We start from the raw sequence: 20,125 nt of genomic DNA, 5'->3' as shown, positions 1-20,125 counted from the left end.
CTAGCTTCCCTCCATTTGAAGTGCATTTATCAGATCAGCTCCCCGAGTCACTAGAAAGAGGGTGAAAGGCCCACTACTTTTTCATTCATGGCCTATTTTTTTATTGATCTCTCTTTCGTATTCATTCGACCTGAGGCAAAAGAGAAGTCATACAAAGAAAGGTTCTTTCATGCAATGCATAACAGGCGGGCCTCCTATGGATTCCTCCAACTCAATGAATGAAGAGAGGAGTATGAGGAAGGCTGGCTTTCTATATGAAGATGAAAAGAAAAAGAAAAAGGGTCAAACTATATCTTACTAAATAATCTGACTGAATGAGGAAGAGCTCTTTATGTGGTCTCACTTTACTTTACCACCATCTGAAATGCGCGAAACTTCGATTGGTGGAAGCCAGTCTATGAAGATTCTCCCTTTTCTTACGTGCAATTCCCCTCTTGCGGTAAGCATCCAGTATCTCAACAAATGAACATTTCTCTAAGCTTATCCTGTAGCTTATACGTCGTTTGAAAGCTGCTTCAAGGATCCAACGAATAGCTAAGGTTTGTTGACGATCCTTGGCTACAATCCCAGGGACATCATAAATAGTACCTGCTATTCCTACTTTTTCGACTTCGCATATGGGCTTTATATTCTCTATGGCGTCAACCATAAGTTTGATTACACCGCGTTCAGTTTGATTTGGGCGATGAAAAGTTTGATAAACAATAGCACGAACTCTCGTTCTTTTACCTTCTTTCATGCGAAAGTTGACCAACTTCTTGATCAATTATTTTTGCTCACCATCCAAGCCCCCCATATAGCTTAGAATTTCCGAGCAATTGGAAGCCGCTTTCGATGACGAGGCCGATAAATTGATATTACGCAATCGTGACTGTCCATCTTTATCAGCAACTCCTCTCTTTCCATCTTTCTTTTAAGAGTTTACCACTCTTCATAGCTTCTTGAACTTTTTTTAGGGTCTCGCTCCCAGAGTTCAAGAGTATACACTCTCCTATCATACGACTCCGTCCCGGCCATCAGGACCTCCTCTTTCCTTTGACCAACGGGTCTTCGAACCAACCTTTCCTTCTTTTCTATTCCTCATTCAAGCGTTTTTTCCCCCTCATTTTTTAGCTGCTTATTAAGTTTGAAAATATCTTCCTGCTGCCTTTTTCTCTCCCTAGTTCCCCGTAGAGTCAAACAAAGGATTACTTGGAGAGCTAGAAGCAAACTGAGAGTTAACAGCAAAAAAACGAAAAATGGGGGAACAAGAAGAAACACGTTCTCCATTCCCATTCCATGGAGCAATGTGCTTGGATCAACCTCAACCTCAACCTGGCTTTTTACCGAAGGGGTACAACACGACGCGATGCCCCCTGCTGTACCTTCCCTCCCTTCCCGGGGGGAGAAGTATAACGTTGTGCCATCGTGCCCAACGTGTATTTTGGAGCAAACGAGCCCCCATTTATAGTTGGGGTTTTGGATAAAATTAAGGCGCCCCTAGTGGACTTGGAACGACCTCTCGTAGGTGTAAACTAAATAGGTTATGGCACTCATCCCCTCAAAAAGAAGAGCGACACAGACCGAAAAGAGGAACCTCACCGAAGCCTATCGAGACCCCCCGGGCAGAAGCTTCACGACATTTTCTAAAAATGAATTCATATTCAAATACAAAATACACACCTCTTCGGGCCTATTGATTAAACTTCCCAAAAAACTTCTTATGCTCCTCCTCCAAATAGGGAAAGATACCCTATAAATCATCGTTGGTCCTTTTACACACAGTAGATTCTCACAATCCTGGTGGCAGCTTACCAGTTGTGATAAACAATGATACCATTAGACCTAAACTCAGAACATTCTGCTCGACTGAAAGGAGAGGCTCGATGTAATTGAGCTCGACCATAGGGAGAGGAACGATGTAATTGAGTTGCTTTCTCTTTCATTTTCATTTCCAAATCCGGCTCGCTCCCACGTGTCCTTTGGACCCTTTGCTTAGAAGTGGATTCGAACCTTTGACACAAGGATTTTCAGTCCCTTGCTCTAACCAGCTGAGCTACCTGAACCACTTTCCTAAAGTCTTTTTTCTTCAAAGAATATGCCCCACCTTACCACTTGACTAGTAAGGGAAAATCCTTTACTCAAATAAATATTTAGGGCTTTCTTTTTTCACTTGTTCGTCAAGCTTTCAAGCAGCTCTTTCAACTGCCGCCTAATCTCCCAACATGCTAAAAAATCGAGAGCCGCCCAGGGACTAGACAACCGAAGGGAGCTTACTTCTCGAAAGAGGATAGACCGGTCAAACAAAAACAAGGCGCAACGGGCTCTCCCTCCGCTTCTAGTCACTTAGTTATGCTATTCAGTCCTCGGCTCGGGGAGACTCCACCAAGAGGTTCTTTCTCTCATGTAATTTTGCCCGTTCCACTTCCGTGCCGAAGGAAATATGATGAGAACCCATGAAACAATCTTCTTGTATGTCGATTTAGCAAACCAATGCCTTTAGCCACTCAGCCATACCTCCAACTTGTTGATCGAAATTTGAGCCGGCTATCTGATCCGATCAACTGCGTAAGCCGTATTGTGCTAGCGCTAGCGCGCGTACTCTTCCTCGAGATATATGAGCGAGACTCTATACAAATCTATGGATCTCCCCAGCATCAAAGCGAGACTCTATCAAAATCTGCCACTCGTTTGGTGATGCCTTCTTTTCTATGAGCACCCCACCACTGAATGATGAACTTTGCCAGTCTTCGCCTCCGACCCGACCTAAAAAGAACACAGGGTAAAAGCTTGGCCTGCCTGAATATAATTCATATCTCCTTCGTCTGGTCGAGAAGGGGGGAAACCCGGGGAACAGGACAGTGACTCTTCTATTACATTACATTACGGAGGAGTCAATTCTCGTCATGATCGATCCATGTCCTACCGTAGTGCCCGAAGCACTTCTTAGCAACCAAAGCTAGCTTACTAAGGTGAAGGCTCTTTTGGTTGATTGCATGAGTTCGCCAGTCAATCCACCGTTTTCTTTCTTGGTGCGCTAGTGCGCCTGACTTAGTCGTAGGCGTTTTCTTCGCTGGGTTAGATTCTCGATCCACCAACTATCTGAAATGTTGGCAAATAGGGCTTTATCATCCAGAAAGATGGACGGCATTCCAGACCAAACAATACCTGCCAGAGATTGAGCTCGACTCGAGAGATGGAGACATAAAGATGCGATAAAGTCGTCGGTGGCTGAGTCTCTCGATATTGAGTCGACCTCGCTCCGAGCAAGCATCGAAGGAATTAATCCAATGCTAGTCCAAGTAGGAAGAAAGGAATTGAACCCAGATAAAGCCTGTTACCAGTTGCCGATCCGATTACCGATTCATAGGATTAACCAGAAGAGAAGGAAGGCCACAAAGAAGACTTTTTTAGATATCCCACAATGAGAGCTATTAGCTTAGCTGGAGCTTTACTTGGTCGGCTGAGTACGAAACGCTAGCTTTCTCTATTTTAACACTTCGTTCACTGCTGGCTCGAAGTAAGATATGCCACCTTAATGCACGGAACAGTTAGAAGGATTTTCACTCTTACTGAACCGGCCTTCGAGACGAAAGGAACGAAAGCTCGATGAGTATGCTACTTCCTGCAAGAATTCATTCTAATGGTTTGTCATGTTCCTACTCCCTGCGATAATGGCCCTCTCTACTAAAGACTATGCTCGAACAGTCGGTGAAAAGCAAGAAGAGAAGAATAAGCAAGAAGAAAAGAGAAGTCTCGAGAAGTACTTCACTTAGCCTTTCTATAGTTGTTCTTCCCCTCCTTCCTCACTACGCTTCGCATGACTTAAGTTGGGAAGAGTCATATTCATATTCCTATTAAAAAACTCCTCGTAATGCTTGTATTCCCTTACTGAACGGAAGGAACGGTTCCCCTACTCGCTTGCTAATGGACTATAGCCAGAATAAAGGCACGGATTATATACCAAGTTTTTCCTTCGATGTTTCTCGCAGTTGTTAGCTCCGACGCTTTGGTTTTTTCTCCTTTACCCTTTATCTAATAATATAATAATGAAGGGTCTTTTTGTGTTCAAGCTTTCGAGTTGGATATCACCATATACTAGTGCTAGTGTGGGTGAACTCGATGGGAGAGGAAGAGATCAAATAGGGAATTCCTGGTCTTACTGTGCATTCATGTAGCAAGATTCAGATTGAATGGACATAGAGAGAATAGGGTCTAGTTCCGTTTTCAGGGTGAAAGCCTCGAAATCAAAAAAGGTTTAGGCATTTCCTAGCAACACAAGGCGGGCTAGAAAGGCGAGAGGAGCTATAGTAGCTACATGAAACCAAGTCGTTCTTTCTAGAATACTTGCTGCCATGCGAGACGAGACTGGAACCAAGGCCAAGGGCAGGAACTCCACCAACAGGAACCCTATCATCAACCAATAGGCCAGGAGCGGAAACGGAAGCCGAGGAGCTTTCATAAGAATCCAACTAGAAAGCGGTTCTTGCTCAGGTTTCAGGGAATCCCTAAAAAGCCCAAGTCAAGACTAGACTAAGAGTAGGTGTGGTTGCAACCAATCTAATAGTGCTTCTTACGGAGAAGTGTTTCAAGTCATTCGATTAAGGGCACTAGATACCCTTTTCTAGATATGTGACGGGAGGCAGGAAACTCCGTTTATACCACAACTTGAGACGAGACCCGAGAGGCTGTGAGCGTAGTTTACGAAGCGGGAGTCATAGTTCCAATAGCGAAGGAATTAGAACTATTGGCAGCCGCGAAGGATACGAAGCGTTTAGGCTAATGGTACTACTAGTCAACTACCCTTGCGGATGATTTATGCGCTGACTGAACTTGCTTCGTAGACAAGGCTCGTTCCGTAGCATGCTTCGGGCAAAGCCGGGGTCCGATTCCCTTGACCTCAAAATCTAGTTTTTATGAAAATCTCGACTCAACCCCTCACCCTGCCTGTACCACAACGACTCATTATCCCTTACCAACCACCTTCTGTCTATAATCTGGATAAAGTCCCTTGGAATTAAGAAAAAAGATAAGGAGAAGAGAGAAAGGAAAAGGGAAGGCAAATACTTCTGCTTTTCTCAAGGCAATCAGAATAGAATGTGGCCGAACAACTTAGCAAAGTCCCTACCCAAATTTAGATCTTAGGTCTTCTTTTAACTTCAGAGCACCACCGAGAACAAATGATGGAAATATTTCGGAATGCACATGTCACCCCAGACATTTCACCCGAGAGATTGGCTAGGTTAGTGGGACAGATTTTGGCTCTGCTTCAACCTCGTGAGAGGTAATTGTACCAGTAGCAAAAGAGATCTCAGTCTCAAGAGGTATCATATCATATGTGTAACGAAAACGAACATGACACAGCAAGTTTCTAGTATAACTTGCTCACACAAGGGTCTGAAAGCTTTTCAGTAAAGACTGGTTGGGGCTCTGGAGAGGTGTCTATGATAGTTGTGGTACATAACGTCCTTACCAAATGCTATGTACAGAGGTATACGCCTATCTTCTATGCGTTCCTCTGCTGTTCTTAGTGCTACTTCCCTTGTTTACTGAGGACCAAGGGGGATCTCGTTGGCTGACGAAATGAGAAAGGTGCACTCTTAGAAAAAGCTTCGGGGTCGAGTGAAACACATAATGCATATACGGAAACGAAGTGTCTCTCAAGACCGAGAGTCGAAGGCGACACTTAACACTTCTTCTGATCTTTCCATGTCATCTATGTTATTCGGTCCATCAGAGCTTGGAACATAGAGGAGAAATCATATGTATCTGTTATAGGGACACCCTTCCCTTCTTTGGAGTTTTCTTTCGTCTTCAACTCCCTCTGTTTTCATTCCATCGAGCCATGGCACATATAGAGAACGGTATGATTCCTGTTAGAAGGACACCTTCGCCAAACCTTCCCCGTGGGTCGTTAATAGAATATGCGGAAACTCGGACTTCCCGTCTTCTCACAGCTCTTTATCCATCATGCTAGCGAAAAAAAGTGAGTGCGACGGGCTCCTCCATGAGAAAAGGGATTCCTTAGTTAATAGGATATGTCCTTTAATATGGAAGATTGGAAAACCTTGGTCGTCCTTCGGACTTTAGTTAGCATCGAGCTGGAAGAATAGGAAAGAAAAGAGTTTCAATATTGAAACAGCATTGGATAAAGGAAGTCTTCGTTCATTCAACGACATCATCAACCGGTCTAGGCTCTTCGGAAGCAGAGAATAGGATAGGCTGCTGGTAGGACTTGTTGGGATAGGTAAGGCAAATTCCTCTTGTGGAAGGAATATGCCCATAGAGAAAAAGCCAATTAATAAGTAAGTAAGAAAGAGCAGGGACATACTTTAGCATCCATCCTAGCCAGGGAAATCCCCAAATCGCGAGTCTGGGGTATATACTTTTTTTTTATTTATCTCCCAGAGAATCCGACAAGAAAGAAGATCAAAGAAAGTACATATGACCAAGATCAATCTTCCATTTCTAAGAGAATGCCATCAGTAGAAAAAGAAAAGGAGGATTGATGGCATGAACTGGTATTCTCTATCCGCTCAGGAGGCAAGCAGATGATTTTTGTGATTGGACGGACATACTTTTTAGTAATTCGAGATTTGAAAGGATTTCACCCTGCCTGGGAAAAGGCCCCCACTGAACAGGACTGGTAGTCTCCATAGGAACTTGGCTCTACCATAAGGGAAAGTAGATAGACGGCTCCCTTTACTCCTATTTCAAGCTTCAGGTTCGAAATCTTTCGTCTTTCAATCTGAAATAGGTCTTTCAGAAGATAGTGGATTACTGGCATGAAGCAAGGGTGCATGGCAGGCTAGCTCTTTAGTTGATCCTGATCTTACGTGACTAGGTCAAAGAAAGATGAAGGGGCAAGGAAGAAGCTATGAAAGATATCCGTTGATATGGTTAGTAGGAATAGAATATAGCGTATATGCGACAATTTGTCCACTACGTTTGTATGATTTCTCAGTCGAGTAACATTCCCGTCTTGCTTGACGGGAGTACTAGCTTTCTTCTTCTGTCAGAGACGGATCTTGGGCTATCGGGGACTGACTTTCTTTAAGCACCTTTGGGCGGAGGTTTCTCGATCAACTATCTTACTTATCAAAGCAAAGGGCGGAACGCATCTATCTTATCCTATGAGAATTATCTTCTTGACTTCAGTGAGCTTGCAAAACCCTGTCTAGGATTCGAACCTAGTCCCTCTCAGTTGATCATCATACTGACCGCTTTACCATCGAGCTCTCGGGGACCTCAGGGTTCAGTCAAGAGCTGGGAAGAAGAGCTATTAGGGTGACTTTTTCACTTAACATAATAGTATGGAACAGAAGACTGGGTGCTTTGATTATCTAACTGTTCCAACAAGGCCTGCTACTTAACTCAAATACAAACTGGATATATCCAATATGGCTACTCTTCTCCTTAATGTTAATGTCCTAGAGCAGGAGAGAGAGTGAGCCATCCCTTTACTTTAAGAAGGGCCTTATCGCATTCTCTTTGAAAGGTCACTCTCATTAAAAGAAAAACTTCCTCTCTGTTGATCCTCACTAAGCTTTTTCAGGAAAGTCAGAACAAGGACTATAAACGATTGTAACAGAGACAACCCCATCTTCTCTTAGCTATATGCTAAACACTAGTCTTTGCCTTTCATCGCTGCTTTCCAGTTAGTTCAGGCCGGTCGAGAAAATCCTCCGAGTGTTGACCATCACTGACGACTTGTGAGCTCGCAGGGCTCATAGGATGGGACCGAAGAGGAAAACCCTTCTCTTCATTTCATTGACGAGTTGGAGAAATGTTCACGACGTAAGTTAGTGGAAGCAAACGGGCAATCGGCTGCCTAAAGGACCCCATTTGTGGTTGAAGGCTAAGTTCATTCTTCGATTTATCTCACTCCGCTATGCTAGAAGACTGAGCAGCTTCAGTTTATTACCAACCTCGAGTTCAACAACTATTGGGTAAAGCCTAAACCTTACTCCTTTCCTTCTATCGGAAATGGCAACAGATCTCTAGATCCGATGCAACTAGAAGTCAGTCGATCTTCGTTCTTCTCTGTCTTCAGTCCAAACCTTTTTGTTCGAGTGAAACTCTGCTTCTTAAGAGCTTCTTTGGACAGACTCACTCCGGGTTGGAAAAAGGTTGAAAGATCAGTCTATTGCAACTCGAAGACTAACTTCCCTTCTAAATAGTTAGTGTTGTAGTGAAGTCTTCTCCTGATGCCTAGCCGGGAGCTTATCTGGGAATGATTGTTCAATAACTAGCTCCTACTTCTATTCATTTAGTCGATCTGGGCATACCATGTCAGATTACCAGGATTTAGTGGAATCCATCTTTGATTGAAACTCTTATTCATTCTCTTTCCATTCGGGTTAGCTTCTTTTTTTTACTTTCCCTCCTACAATTACAATGGGAAGGGATGAGACAAAGCCTTCTTCTAAACGAAATGAAATAGGATTCTGCTTTCACTGTTCTCAAGGTATCTCCTGACTCGAAGATTAGGGCTTCTTCCCAGCCAGAGGCATCCGAAACAGAAGAATCAACCCTCGCATAAAGAGACGACTAAATTATACGCGGCAAGTTGGTCTAAAAGGGAAAGAAAAAGGCACAAAACCGCGGAAAGTGCCACTCGGGTTTATAGACCAATCAACCAGGAAAGAAAGTTCCTGCTACTGGAAAACAACTCCATCCGCCCTTGTTCTGGTTCTATATCAGACAAGACCCCTTGCCACCTTCCTTAACAAGCTTGCCTTTTAGTCATCGACTACTTTCGTATATTTGAAAGAATAAGATTCTTCAGGCTGAAGCCGCCTTATTCACCGCACTCCCTTGAATATAAATGGACGTCTTTTCTTTTTCTTTTTTAGTGGTTCTTCTTCATTTGAAACAGTTGATTCATATGCTTTTGTCTCAGCGGATGAAATAGTATATTTAGATGCAGCAGATGGGGATGTGCCTTATTCTTATCCTCTTTCTTTGGCTGCTTCAGTGAATGCACCAACGCATAAGTAAGAAGAGAGATAAGGGTTGTTAGGGGACAGGCTCACCCTTCCGTAGGGTTCCATGCTTGACGGTCGGGTAGCGGAAGTAAGGTCAATAAGGACCACAACAAGCCTCTCGGCGAGACGAGACGGGGAGTTTGAAGACACTAATCTAATACCGGGTGAAGAAGAAGAAACGAAACTCCACAAATTCTTTATACAAATCGAGGAAGCCAAAAGAATGGGAATCATAAACAGTAATTGATGATTCTATTCATCCTGAACCTAGCTAGCGTCAGATTATTACTCAAAAACGGCGAGGCCAAACACGGCACTAACAGCTACAACCGAAACACAACGGCTTCCGTGGATGCATTTTTTGTTGATTCAATTGAATGCCAGTCTAGGAGTCGATTCTGATCATGAATGTCGTAGAACTATTGCATCAGTGAATGTATTCGTATCGGTAATTAGACTACTTATTATGCCAAAGGGTATGCGTTAAACTCCTTTTATGCCACCAGGTAGGGAGTTTCATAATAGAATGTCTCCTTCGATCCCCTCAAACAGTGCGTAATTAATTGATTATCTAACACCGACACCGGCACCGACTGATTACCTTACTGGGGCTCAATGAGTAAGCACTTTGGATTGATCCTCGGCATATAAATGACAATATGGTGGGAACTAGAAGATCGGAGAAAGAATCATAACTTCTCACTTTCTCACGCCCTTATTAGATTAGAGTATTATCATCGACGGCTTTCAGGTAGGGACACCAACACCTTTTGGCAACACTCGATTTTTGGAATTTTCGAACTTTGCTACCCTTTTACCCCTTTGACTTTACTTGGAATCACACTATTTGAACTTCTATACATCTTCAACTCCCGTTTTTCTCACCCCCTTACTTCTCCTTGAAAATATGATGAATGTATCGCTGAACCAGGCATTGCACTTTCATTAGTTAGCCCGACCTCAGGTTACCGGACACGTAGGGCACTGGCCTTGGTTTACCCACCAACGACTTTCCGCTTAGGAAATACATAACCACCTTTTCTGGAGCAGAAACCTGAACGAGCGCAACAATTGGTGCCTTTCATTAGTTCTATGGTTGCTAGCACTGATAATAGATTCAATCAAAGGTCAAATTCACCTCTGAACGTCTTTCGTACCAACCAAAGGGCGTGACTTACAGAACGGTCTCAAGAGGACTTCTTCGCATCAGTGAAATGAATCTCTGTAGATTGGAGGTGAAATAGAGAAGGAAAGGTAGTTAGGCGAGTAAGGAGACCTCTAACTATAATTGAGAATACGGTGGGCCTCCGCTAGGCAATCGAAGTACTACTATTATTCTATTATTCCACCAGGGCCTCCGCTGACACTTCCCCCGGCGGCTAGGCTCCTGCTTTAGGCACAGGCTTTCTCGAACAAAGAAGAAAGACTAACTGGCAAAACCAGGATCAGAATAGATCTGAAGCTTGGGCTTACTACGAGTCAGTCAGAGGCAGCTTTCTAATATCTCGATCCTTTTTCCCTTTCAGCCAGCGAGAAGAAGGACCAAACCCTATCTATCGCCACATGCTCTTCCGGGGTCAAAGCAACAGTATAGTGGACCTCACAAAGATCGCTTCTCAAATATTCACTTTGAGCTTCACCGTTCTTCGAATGTCTAACCTTTATCTATGGTTTTGAGGTTTGGTTTTGCACCAGAGGGCTGATCGGCTTGTTGGTACGGTTAGCTTGTGATCTACGACTACCCTTGCTTTCTGGTTTGTCAGTCTGGTTAGCGCCCCTATCACGTAAGGCTTCGCTTTCTTTTTTTTATCTCGAGAAAGAAAATATTATTTTCATAGGGGAGAATGAATATTCTAGTAAGCATAGGGAGCGCAGGGCTCCCCCGAGACAGGAGCCCGAGCGCAATCAAGAGACCTTATAAACATAACAAATCAAATTTGCATAGTGACAAAATTCTATAAGAATTCATAGAAATGGCAAAGCCAGAAGCATATCTAGTAGCAGACGTAAAGAGAGCATAGCCAGGTTATAGGGCTCGAGATAGCAGATCTATATTAACCAGATTACCCTATAGCACCCATCAGGGGGTATCATCAGTAGCAGGGATATCGCCAGTCGATTCAGACGCTGTTCTAGGTAAAGCACCACCCGCAGAGGTATTTACATACCTAGTTTTCTTACTGGCATATGATCTTGGACATGTCTTGTTGGATTGATGCACCAGCTCCACTTCCAGATTGAAGATTCTGACTATAGAATCGATGTCGCGAAGCATGTTCAGCTGCAAGAACCTGATCTAAAGCACCCTGAGTAATAAAATCAAGATCGACCCCCTGCACCCAACCTAGTTTTGGGGCTCAAGTCGAGTGTCCTCCGATCTCACATCAGAAACAGCTCTCTCAATGTCTGATGGAGTAACTCGATGTTGAATTGAGGATCTAACATTCTCGAACTCAGGCCTCAAGCCCATAAAAAACTTAAAGAGCCCCTTTATACTCTATACTCTAAAAGGCTATTCTATGTTAGATGAAATTCTTTCTGACAACAGCCTTTAGAATTCGAATCGATCAGTGCCCCTATCTTTGAAAGGAGTACCTCATGTTCAGTTGGTCCCATAGAAGCCTAAGCCTTCAGTAATAAATAGGATAGCACACTTCTTTCTTTTACCCATAAGCTAAGGCATGTTCTTCATGTTGCAACTGATAGAAAAGTGGAGAATCATCCTGAGAATCAAGATGACTTATGGTTTCCCAAATATCTTTAGCAATCGCAAAGAGGTGACGGTGTATATGGGGCTCAAAGGAAGTACACAAGTCATCTCATTTGAAGCTAAGCACTTTTCATCTTTTGTAGGAAAATATCCTTCTCGAGTCTTGGGAAATTGAAGCGACCCATCCACATAAGCACAAAATTTTTTCCCGAGCAAATCATTCTTCATCGCATAAGCCCATGACAAGTCATTTCCAGATGCTTCTTTTGAAAGAGCACGGGAAACGCCTATGGAATCCATTGTACTAAGACCCGAAAGATCATCCAAGGACTAAAAATCGGGACTCAAAACGAATGAGTCAAGAAGGCTTAACTCAAGAAATCACTCAAGAGAAGAAAGGATTTTTACTTGCCAGATTTGTAAAAGAAAGAAGAATCAGTCTTTTTAGGGCAATAAAAAAAAAAAGGCTTAAATAAAAGGGGCGGCAAGAGTCTTTCACAAACTCGAGTTCAAGACCTCCGATTCAAATCCGATCGACTAGATCTGATCACATGATCAAAGAACTATTCATGAAGAAGAAGTTCCAGCCAATTTTTATTTCGATTTTCTTTCTTCGATCCAGTTCGTTCTGTCTTCTTTCCGACGAATCAGCCCTATGAGAGCATTCGAAATCTATACGAGGATCCGCAGGTAGTTCGAGATATGCAAACCACTTTGGTAGAGATATTTATATATTCTTTTTAGAGACATGGACAACCGAAGAAGTATGAGTTCGAAGAGCTAGAAGAGATCGATATTCACTCACTTATTTATCAAAATCTTCCTTGCTGAGACTTGACTTGTAGTCTTGCTACACTACACGACATGAGTGACGGGTGAAGTTGAAGCAGACATGGTGAGTATAACGAATGTTTCTCGAGCCCATGGAGCGGTACAGGCGACTTAGTCATATGTGCTCGATTGAATATGCAGCCATGGAACTGCAAAATCCCTCGTGAAACTTCAGTTTCGATCAATCGTGCTTGTCAGCCTTCATCACTGTAGCTTTGGCGACCTGACTGAACAAATGCGGTGACGTGACTTGTGTAGCGAGGGGTTTTCCGTAGTGGAACCTATCCACGTTCAGTCTATGAATCCACAGTGGAACGTTCCCAATTCAAAGTGGACTTTGGGGTCAAAGCCTAGACCAAAGGTGCCTAATAGCGTAGGGAGACTCATCGGGTAGCAAATCCCATCCTCAGCTAAATCAAGCCTTAGGTGGTAGCCTAATCGAAGAAGTTGAGCTTGTGCCCAATCCCACCTTTTTCTAAAATATCAACATGGTCTCGAGGAGGTTTGGAACCCTCATCGTGAATTTCATGTGGGATATCCACCAAAAGATACCAAGAATGGTCGTGGATCTATACAGGATCGAGGAGAAGAGACTGCACGTCGAATGAAGCTTGGGTTGACCCTCTACCCGCTCGAAGGCAACTATCCCTTTTCTTTGTATGCTTAACTACGACCCTTTGTTCTACCCAGTGGGGTACATACACAACCCTCGGGCTCAACGATTAGGTTAGACTCTGGTCTCATCGGACACCCAATGAAAAGCTGACATTCAATTATGAAGCGGACATATATATGAGATGAAGCACACCTGAAGACAAGGCTGTCTCGACTCTGGTTAAGTCATGTTGGGTAAACTCGGAACATAGTATGGAGGGATTAACACGACTCTCTGTAAGAGACTTTATCGAGGCTTTATAGAACAACCCCTCAACTATACCTACCTTTCATAATACGTATGGCGTTGCATCCGTGCACTCATTCTCTTTTTTTTAGCTTTCCTCCACCTATACTTTCCTGGTCTTGGGGCTTGCGTTCCTTACTTCAATCTGTCTTTCAGTATACTGGCCATCTTCTTCTTAATGGCTGCCTGTCATCTTCCTTGTCGCCGTCCTTTGGCTTGGCTTATAAACTTTCAACGCCATCCTGTCTTTCTTTCTACCTTGTTCTTTGGATGCTTTCACCGAATCGGGGTCTTAGCTACTCACTTTCAAACGATCTTCCGCCGCCTTCTGAGTTCTGGCCATAGACTTTGTCTTTCAGGCTGGGTTGTTGTTGCTGCCCTTGTAGGTAGTCCTTGTTGGAGAGTCATAGCTTATCTCAATTGAGAGTCCTGCACTGCGTCTTATCTAGACCGCTGCCTTAGTTAGAGCCACTGTAACATTGGGGTAAAATGTGTCCTGCCTTGAACGAAGATGAATAGAGACGCCTTGGGATGTTAAGTTCAGATCTTGTTCCTTTGCGACCGGAAGTTAGAACGAATATCGAGACTCTTTTTATGCCTTATTAGTTATTCAAGCGGATCACTTTGTTATTAAAGAAAAGGAAAAAGAAGGCAGCTGTAGATCTTGAGACTTTACGGGCAATGAAAGCGGTAGGGCAAGTGAAACATTCGAGATTTGTCAGGCTTAAGGTAAAGGGCATGAGAGAAAGAAAGTTCTTGTTTCCGGGCTCAACTATGGGTATAAGGGGAATAAGAGCTGGCGGTAAGTGAAGAAATTCCTTCCGGTAGTGGATGCTGGTGAATCAGAGTCAAATCTCTCTTTTCGGAAGCAAATTCGTAACTTATACCGTTCGAAAGGTGCTCCAGCCCTTATGGTTATGGATAAGGATAAATAAATAGAACCTTTCATTCTTTCTTTGCGGTTACGGTAAACAAGTCTATTAGTACATAACACTCGTTTATAAAAGGCGATCCTAAGGGAAGAAGAATGAAAGGGATAAGGCTGCAAGAAGAACCTAGAGAGGAAGCTCCATCGAAAGAAAAAGAGGAAATAAGAATCAAGTTTCTGGAAATCTTTCAAGAGGGAGTTCCATAGCGAAAATGGAGAGAGGAAAATTCAGAAAAAGAGAGAAAAAAAAAAGAAGAAGAAGATTGAATGGATTATCCTGAACCTGCCTACGTCGCCGTCGCCAGAACCATTTATGATGGTTGCGTCTAGGTGGATTATGGTGCTACCATTCCTTTAGGATACCTTTCGGCTTCAGTCAAAACTCTTCCCCCTTCGTTTTTATAGATATTCAGGTTTGTACCGTAACTCCACTTTGTTGGTTGAGTGGAGTTACGGTAGATAAATCTATAAAGGAAGGACAATCGATCGCACTTGGCCCAGAACCACTTAACCGTGGTTCTTTACTCCCTCAAGACTTGCTTCTGATTTTTTCTTTCATCCTTCCTTCATCCCTTTTTATATCAATAGGGAGCTATGAGCAAGGCAGCTCTGCTCCAGAAAGACAAGAAACCAGCTGGTCCTTTTCCGCTTGATCGCTAACTCATGATCAAAGCCGCCTTTTGCCACCCCTCATGCAGCATATGAGCGGATCTTTACTAAAAGCCAACTCTATTGGCGAATGGATAAGGCCCCTCACTCTGACATGAGAACAAAGAAAGCTGCACGAGATCCTTGTAGCTTTGCCTGCCGCCCTTCGGTGGTATAGTAGTCTTGATAGCAAAGCCGCCTTCGGCCTTTCGCTTAGTAAGCCCCTCTTCAAGCCTCTATAGAATTCCGCTCGCCCCAGTCCTTAGTAGCGTTGACAAAGGAGAACAACCCCCCCTGTGATAGATAGAGAGCTTACCACCCCGCCCTTTATAGTTGCGACTGTTGTCATGGAAAAAGAGTTTGTTTTCTGTCAAAGAAGCATGCTTAACACAACCTATAGCGTAAAGGCATTCGATCTTCGTCTAAACTAAATTAAGGGTAAGGGCCCATACTCTCTCTTCTGTAGATACGCTATCCCTTTCGGCTATGGTATGGGGGAAGGGAAGTGAGATCTACAGATTTTTTTGATATTTGATGAGCGGTCGGCTGTACTATACTATGATCGCTTAGGCGACATGGCCCCACACGCTACACACAAGAATGAATTGTTATGTGGTCGGTAAACTTTTTTTGCAGGTAACCTAGCAAACAAATCAGATCACGTATTTTGGAATATGTCGTTCTGTCATGTACATGTCTTCAGTCTTTCATTTTGATGTTACTACTCGTGCCCAGAGAGAGAATGGGCACGACTCCCCCTCTCCCCATTCTACCGTCCAAAACATGCCGACCGTTCGAAGTTCTAGGGTTGGGTCGGATAGGACCAGACCCAATCGACTGGATCTGTGGAATCCAAAGGATCTGATCGTAGCTTCGTTCGGGTATCGTACCACGGCCGGGCCGAAAAGGAAGGGGGCTGCGAACCTCCTACTAAGAGGCCAAGGTTGCTTGCTAACTCTTAGCCACTTGTTAGAAGGAAGTGCAGCTTGATTGTTGGGCGGTATCAACAGGAAGGCAAAAATCAGGTAGATTATTCGATTCTATTTCCTCGGATTGGCTTGTTGTGATAGGGGATGTGATTGGAATTCGTCTTTTCTTTGTTTGTATTACCAAGACACCCGAAGGGCCGGCCATATGTACCTCGCCTCGGGAGACCCGACCCATTCAAATCAAAATCGAATGAGTACCTACGATTAAGGGGAATGAAATGTCAGCCACAGGGTGAGATGTTCTTCTAATACGAGGACGAGTGACTGGTCAAGTCATGAAACTTTTGCATTTTGATCAACATGGTTGTACTATAAGTGGACTGGATTTATGTGTTTAAACTGACTACGACCAAAGTAGTGGCTACTTCACCAAAAAAAGGGCGACCCCTTTTCAAACCGAAAGAAGTACCTCACCTCACTTATGAAGAAGTAGTTGGAGTTGGGCTCCGAACTATGAGATTTTGCTTTTCTTTTATTTTCTAAGAGCAGTCTAACCCTTTATTTGATCAGACCGCTCCTGGTCTTCGAACTAATCATTAATGGTCGGTTTCATTGGTATCTTTTCGATATGCGTTACGAACACTTTCATTTTTAGCGTCTCATCTTCTCTAGAGAAGCGAACTCGAACATCTCGAGCAGATGGTCCAACTAAATAACTTTTTCTTTTTCATTACTTCCATGGTCGTGCCTCGTGGCACGGCAGCACCCGTACTATTGAAATGGTTTGTCAGTAGAGATGTTCCCACAGGTGTCCCTTCTTCCAATGGTACTATAATTCCAATTCCTATCTCTTTATCGCGGGGTAGAGCAGCTTGGTAGCTCGCAAGGCTCATAACCTTAAAGTCACGAGTTCAAATCCTGTCTCCGCAAAATTTTTGTGTCTAAAAAATTGAGGTTTGATCTTGGTAACTATTAATTAATTAATTACTATATATATATATATATATATATATATATATATATATATATATAAATATATATATATTTATTTATTTATTTATCTTCTTTTTTTTCCTTTTTTTCTTTCTTTTTTCTTTCTTCTTATATCAATCTTTCTTCTTTTTTTTTTCATCTACTAACCGACTTTACCCCTTATTTTGTTATTTTGTTTTTTTTTTTGTATATATATAGTGTGTGTGTGTGTGTGTGTGTGTCTATATATATATATATATATATATCATTATTATCATTTTAAGCTTTCTTCATATTTTAATAGTTTTATCATTTCATCTAATCTTTATTATATTGTCATTATTTTATTTCCTAGATATTTTTTCTTACTTAGTAATTTGTTTGATTTCCATATCAATATTATGTTTCTTTTTAAAGTTTCATGAGCCAAATTTTAAACTTAGTTGCTTAAATTTAGAACTTGTTTACTAATAACTAAATTTAATCTTGAACCTTGATTAACATTCATTATTTAATTTCCTATAGTGTTTGTATACAAACTTGAGCTGTTACATAAACATACCCATACCTAGAATAATCATCTATAAAGTAGATGAAATCTTCAAACCCTTCCCTTGCCTTAACATTCATAAGACCACATAGGTTCGAATGTATCATATGAGGGAGCACAATCCACTAGTAAGATCTTGTTGCGTGAACTTTCCAACCGAACTACTGAAACCTCAACAAAAGTTGTTGAAAGACCTGCTCCATCAACAAGAGTTGATGATGGTAGTTCATCTGGCAGGTCAGTTCCACCTCAAGAGTTGAGCGAACCTCGACATAGTGGGAGGGTTGCAAACCCACCTATTTGCTATATGGGTTTCACTGAAATCTTGGCTATGGTAGCTGATGGTGAGGTTGAGGATCTGTTGCCTTATCAGAAGACAATGAAGGATGTTGACTGGGTGAATAGGTCAAAGCCATGGATCTCGAGATGGAGCCGATGTACTTCAACTCAATATGGGATCTTGTAGATCAGCCTGATGGGGTAAAACCTATAGGTTGCAAATGGATCTACAAGAGAAAACGGGATGCTGATGGAAAGGTGCAAACCTTCAAGGCTAGACTTGTGGCAAAGGGTTATACCCAGGTGGAAGGAGTTGACTATGAGGACACTTTCTTGCCTGTTGCCATGTTGAAGTCAATCCACATCCTCCTGTCCATTGCCGCATTTTATGACTATGAGATATGGCAAACGAATGTCAAGACTGCCTTTCTGAATGGTAATCTTGAGGAGACCATTTAAATGGTGCAGCCCAAGGGATTCTTAGCCCAAGGTCAAGAGCAAAAGGTTTGCAAACTGAATTGGTCCATTTATAGGCTGAAACAGACGTCTCGATCTTGGAACATTCGGTTTGATACTACGATCAAATTGTATGGCTTTGACCAAAATGTTGTTGAGCCTTGTGTCTACAAGAAAATCATTAACAGTTCAGTAGTTTTCCTAGTGTTGTATGTAGACGATATCTAACTCATTGGGAATGACGTAGGTCTACTGACTGCAGTTAAGAAATGGCTAGTGACCCAATTTCAAATGAAAGATTTGGGAGAGGCTCAGTTTGTTCTTGGTATTCACATCTTTCGAGATCGAAAGAACAAAGTGCTAGCACTGTCTCAAGTATCGTACATTGACAAGATATTGCTCAAGGACACAATGCAGAACTCTAAAAGGGGCCTAATGCCTTTCAGGCATGGAGTTACATTGTCTAAGGAAATGTGTCCTAAGACACCTCATGAGGTTGAGGAGATGAGACGAGTCCCCTATGCATCTGCTGTTGAGTTTGATGTATGCGATGTTGTGTACTAGACCAGACATCTGCTATGCTGTGGAGATTGTCATTAGGTATCAATCTAATCCAGGACAGGATCACTAGACCACAGCCAAGAAAATCCTCAAGTATCTTCGGAGAACGAGGGACTACATACTCATGTATGGATCTAAGGATTTAATCCTTACTGAATATACAGACTCTGACTTTCAGACTGATAAGGATTCTTGGAAATCCACTTCAGGGTCAGTGTTCACTCTTAACGGAGGAACTGTAGTGTCGCGAAGCACTAAGTAGGGGTGCATCGTCGACTCCACGATGTAGGCTAAGTAGCGGCTTGTGAAGCTGCTAAGGAGACCGTTTGGCTCAGAAAGTTCCTGACTGATCTAGAAGTTGTTCCAGACATGTCTAGGCCCATCACCCTCTATTGTGATAATAGTGGTGCTGTGGCGGAACTTCAAGGAGCCCAGGAGTCAGAAGCGCGATAAACATATAGAGCAAAAGTATTATCTCATCTGCGAGATAGTGCATCAAGGGGATGTGATAGTCACAAAGATTGTTTCAGAGCACAACGTTACTGACCCATTTATGAAGGCTCTCACAGCTACAATTTTTTAGGGTCGCCTTCAGAGCATGGGTCTATGGGACCGCCTACGGCTGGACTAGGGCAAGTGGGAGATTTTTTGTATTGAGCCTTAGTGCCCTAGTTTATTGTTTTGTACTTGTTGTTATGTATACCCCATGTGCTTTAAGACAAGTGGGAGATTGTTGGGGTTGATGCTCTAAACTCTCGTTATGTTCTGTAGTTTGTAAACACTGTATTGAGCAAACGCTTGTGATATAATAATATGAGATATTTTCTTCATTATTGTCTATGAAACATGAGATATTTTATTTGCTTTACCACAAACTAATAAACTAAGATCCCTGGTTGCCGTTGTAACTTAAGCATGTAGGTGGAGACATATAAGTGGATCATGCCTTAAGTGATAACCAAAATGGTCTGTAGTATATGGATATAGGAGGGAAACCTTATCCTGGTGACACTACGGACGTGACCCACTTTGTAGATAGTTATAAGTGTTGTGACGTGCTACAGATGGTCTGATCCTGATCATTCATGTAGAGACATGCGAGTGAGGGTGCCCTATACAAAGGAGTTTGTAAAAGATCGGACCACAAAGTGTTATGATCTCGTTATATAACGTCGTTCATGACAGAGATTTCACTTCACTAGGATGACCATAGGTAACATGACCTGAATCCTAAGTGAGTTGGGAACTTCTGCCTTTGAGGGCGGTTCTTTGATTTGCATGGGTGTGAGTGGCCAGATTGTCGACTCAAACCTACCACTTTGGGGATTCGTCTGATTTGGGAGTTGGAAACTCAACTACACAAGATGAAATTCACTCCTTCCCCAAAGCAAGGG

At 42.7% G+C, this 20,125-nt stretch overlaps 1 protein-coding gene across 1 annotated transcript; it reads right to left on the bottom strand.

Moving 5' to 3' along the window:
- Positions 1-349: 349 nt before the first annotated feature.
- LOC120068882 (Ribosomal protein S7p/S5e family protein) lies at positions 350-796 on the bottom strand. Its single transcript, XM_039020531.2, is given in 1 exon segment — positions 350-796. A coding segment is annotated over 1 exon segment (447 nt).
- Between the last annotated feature and the right edge of the window lie 19,329 nt (positions 797-20,125).

Source organism: Benincasa hispida, chromosome 11, assembly GCF_027475165.1.
Source record: "Benincasa hispida cultivar pf3 chromosome 11, pf3_genome.v1.1, whole genome shotgun sequence".
NCBI lineage: Eukaryota > Viridiplantae > Streptophyta > Magnoliopsida > Cucurbitales > Cucurbitaceae > Benincasa > Benincasa hispida.
The sequence above is the reverse complement of the archived record's forward strand: the minus strand, read 5'-3'. Positions and strand labels throughout refer to the sequence as shown.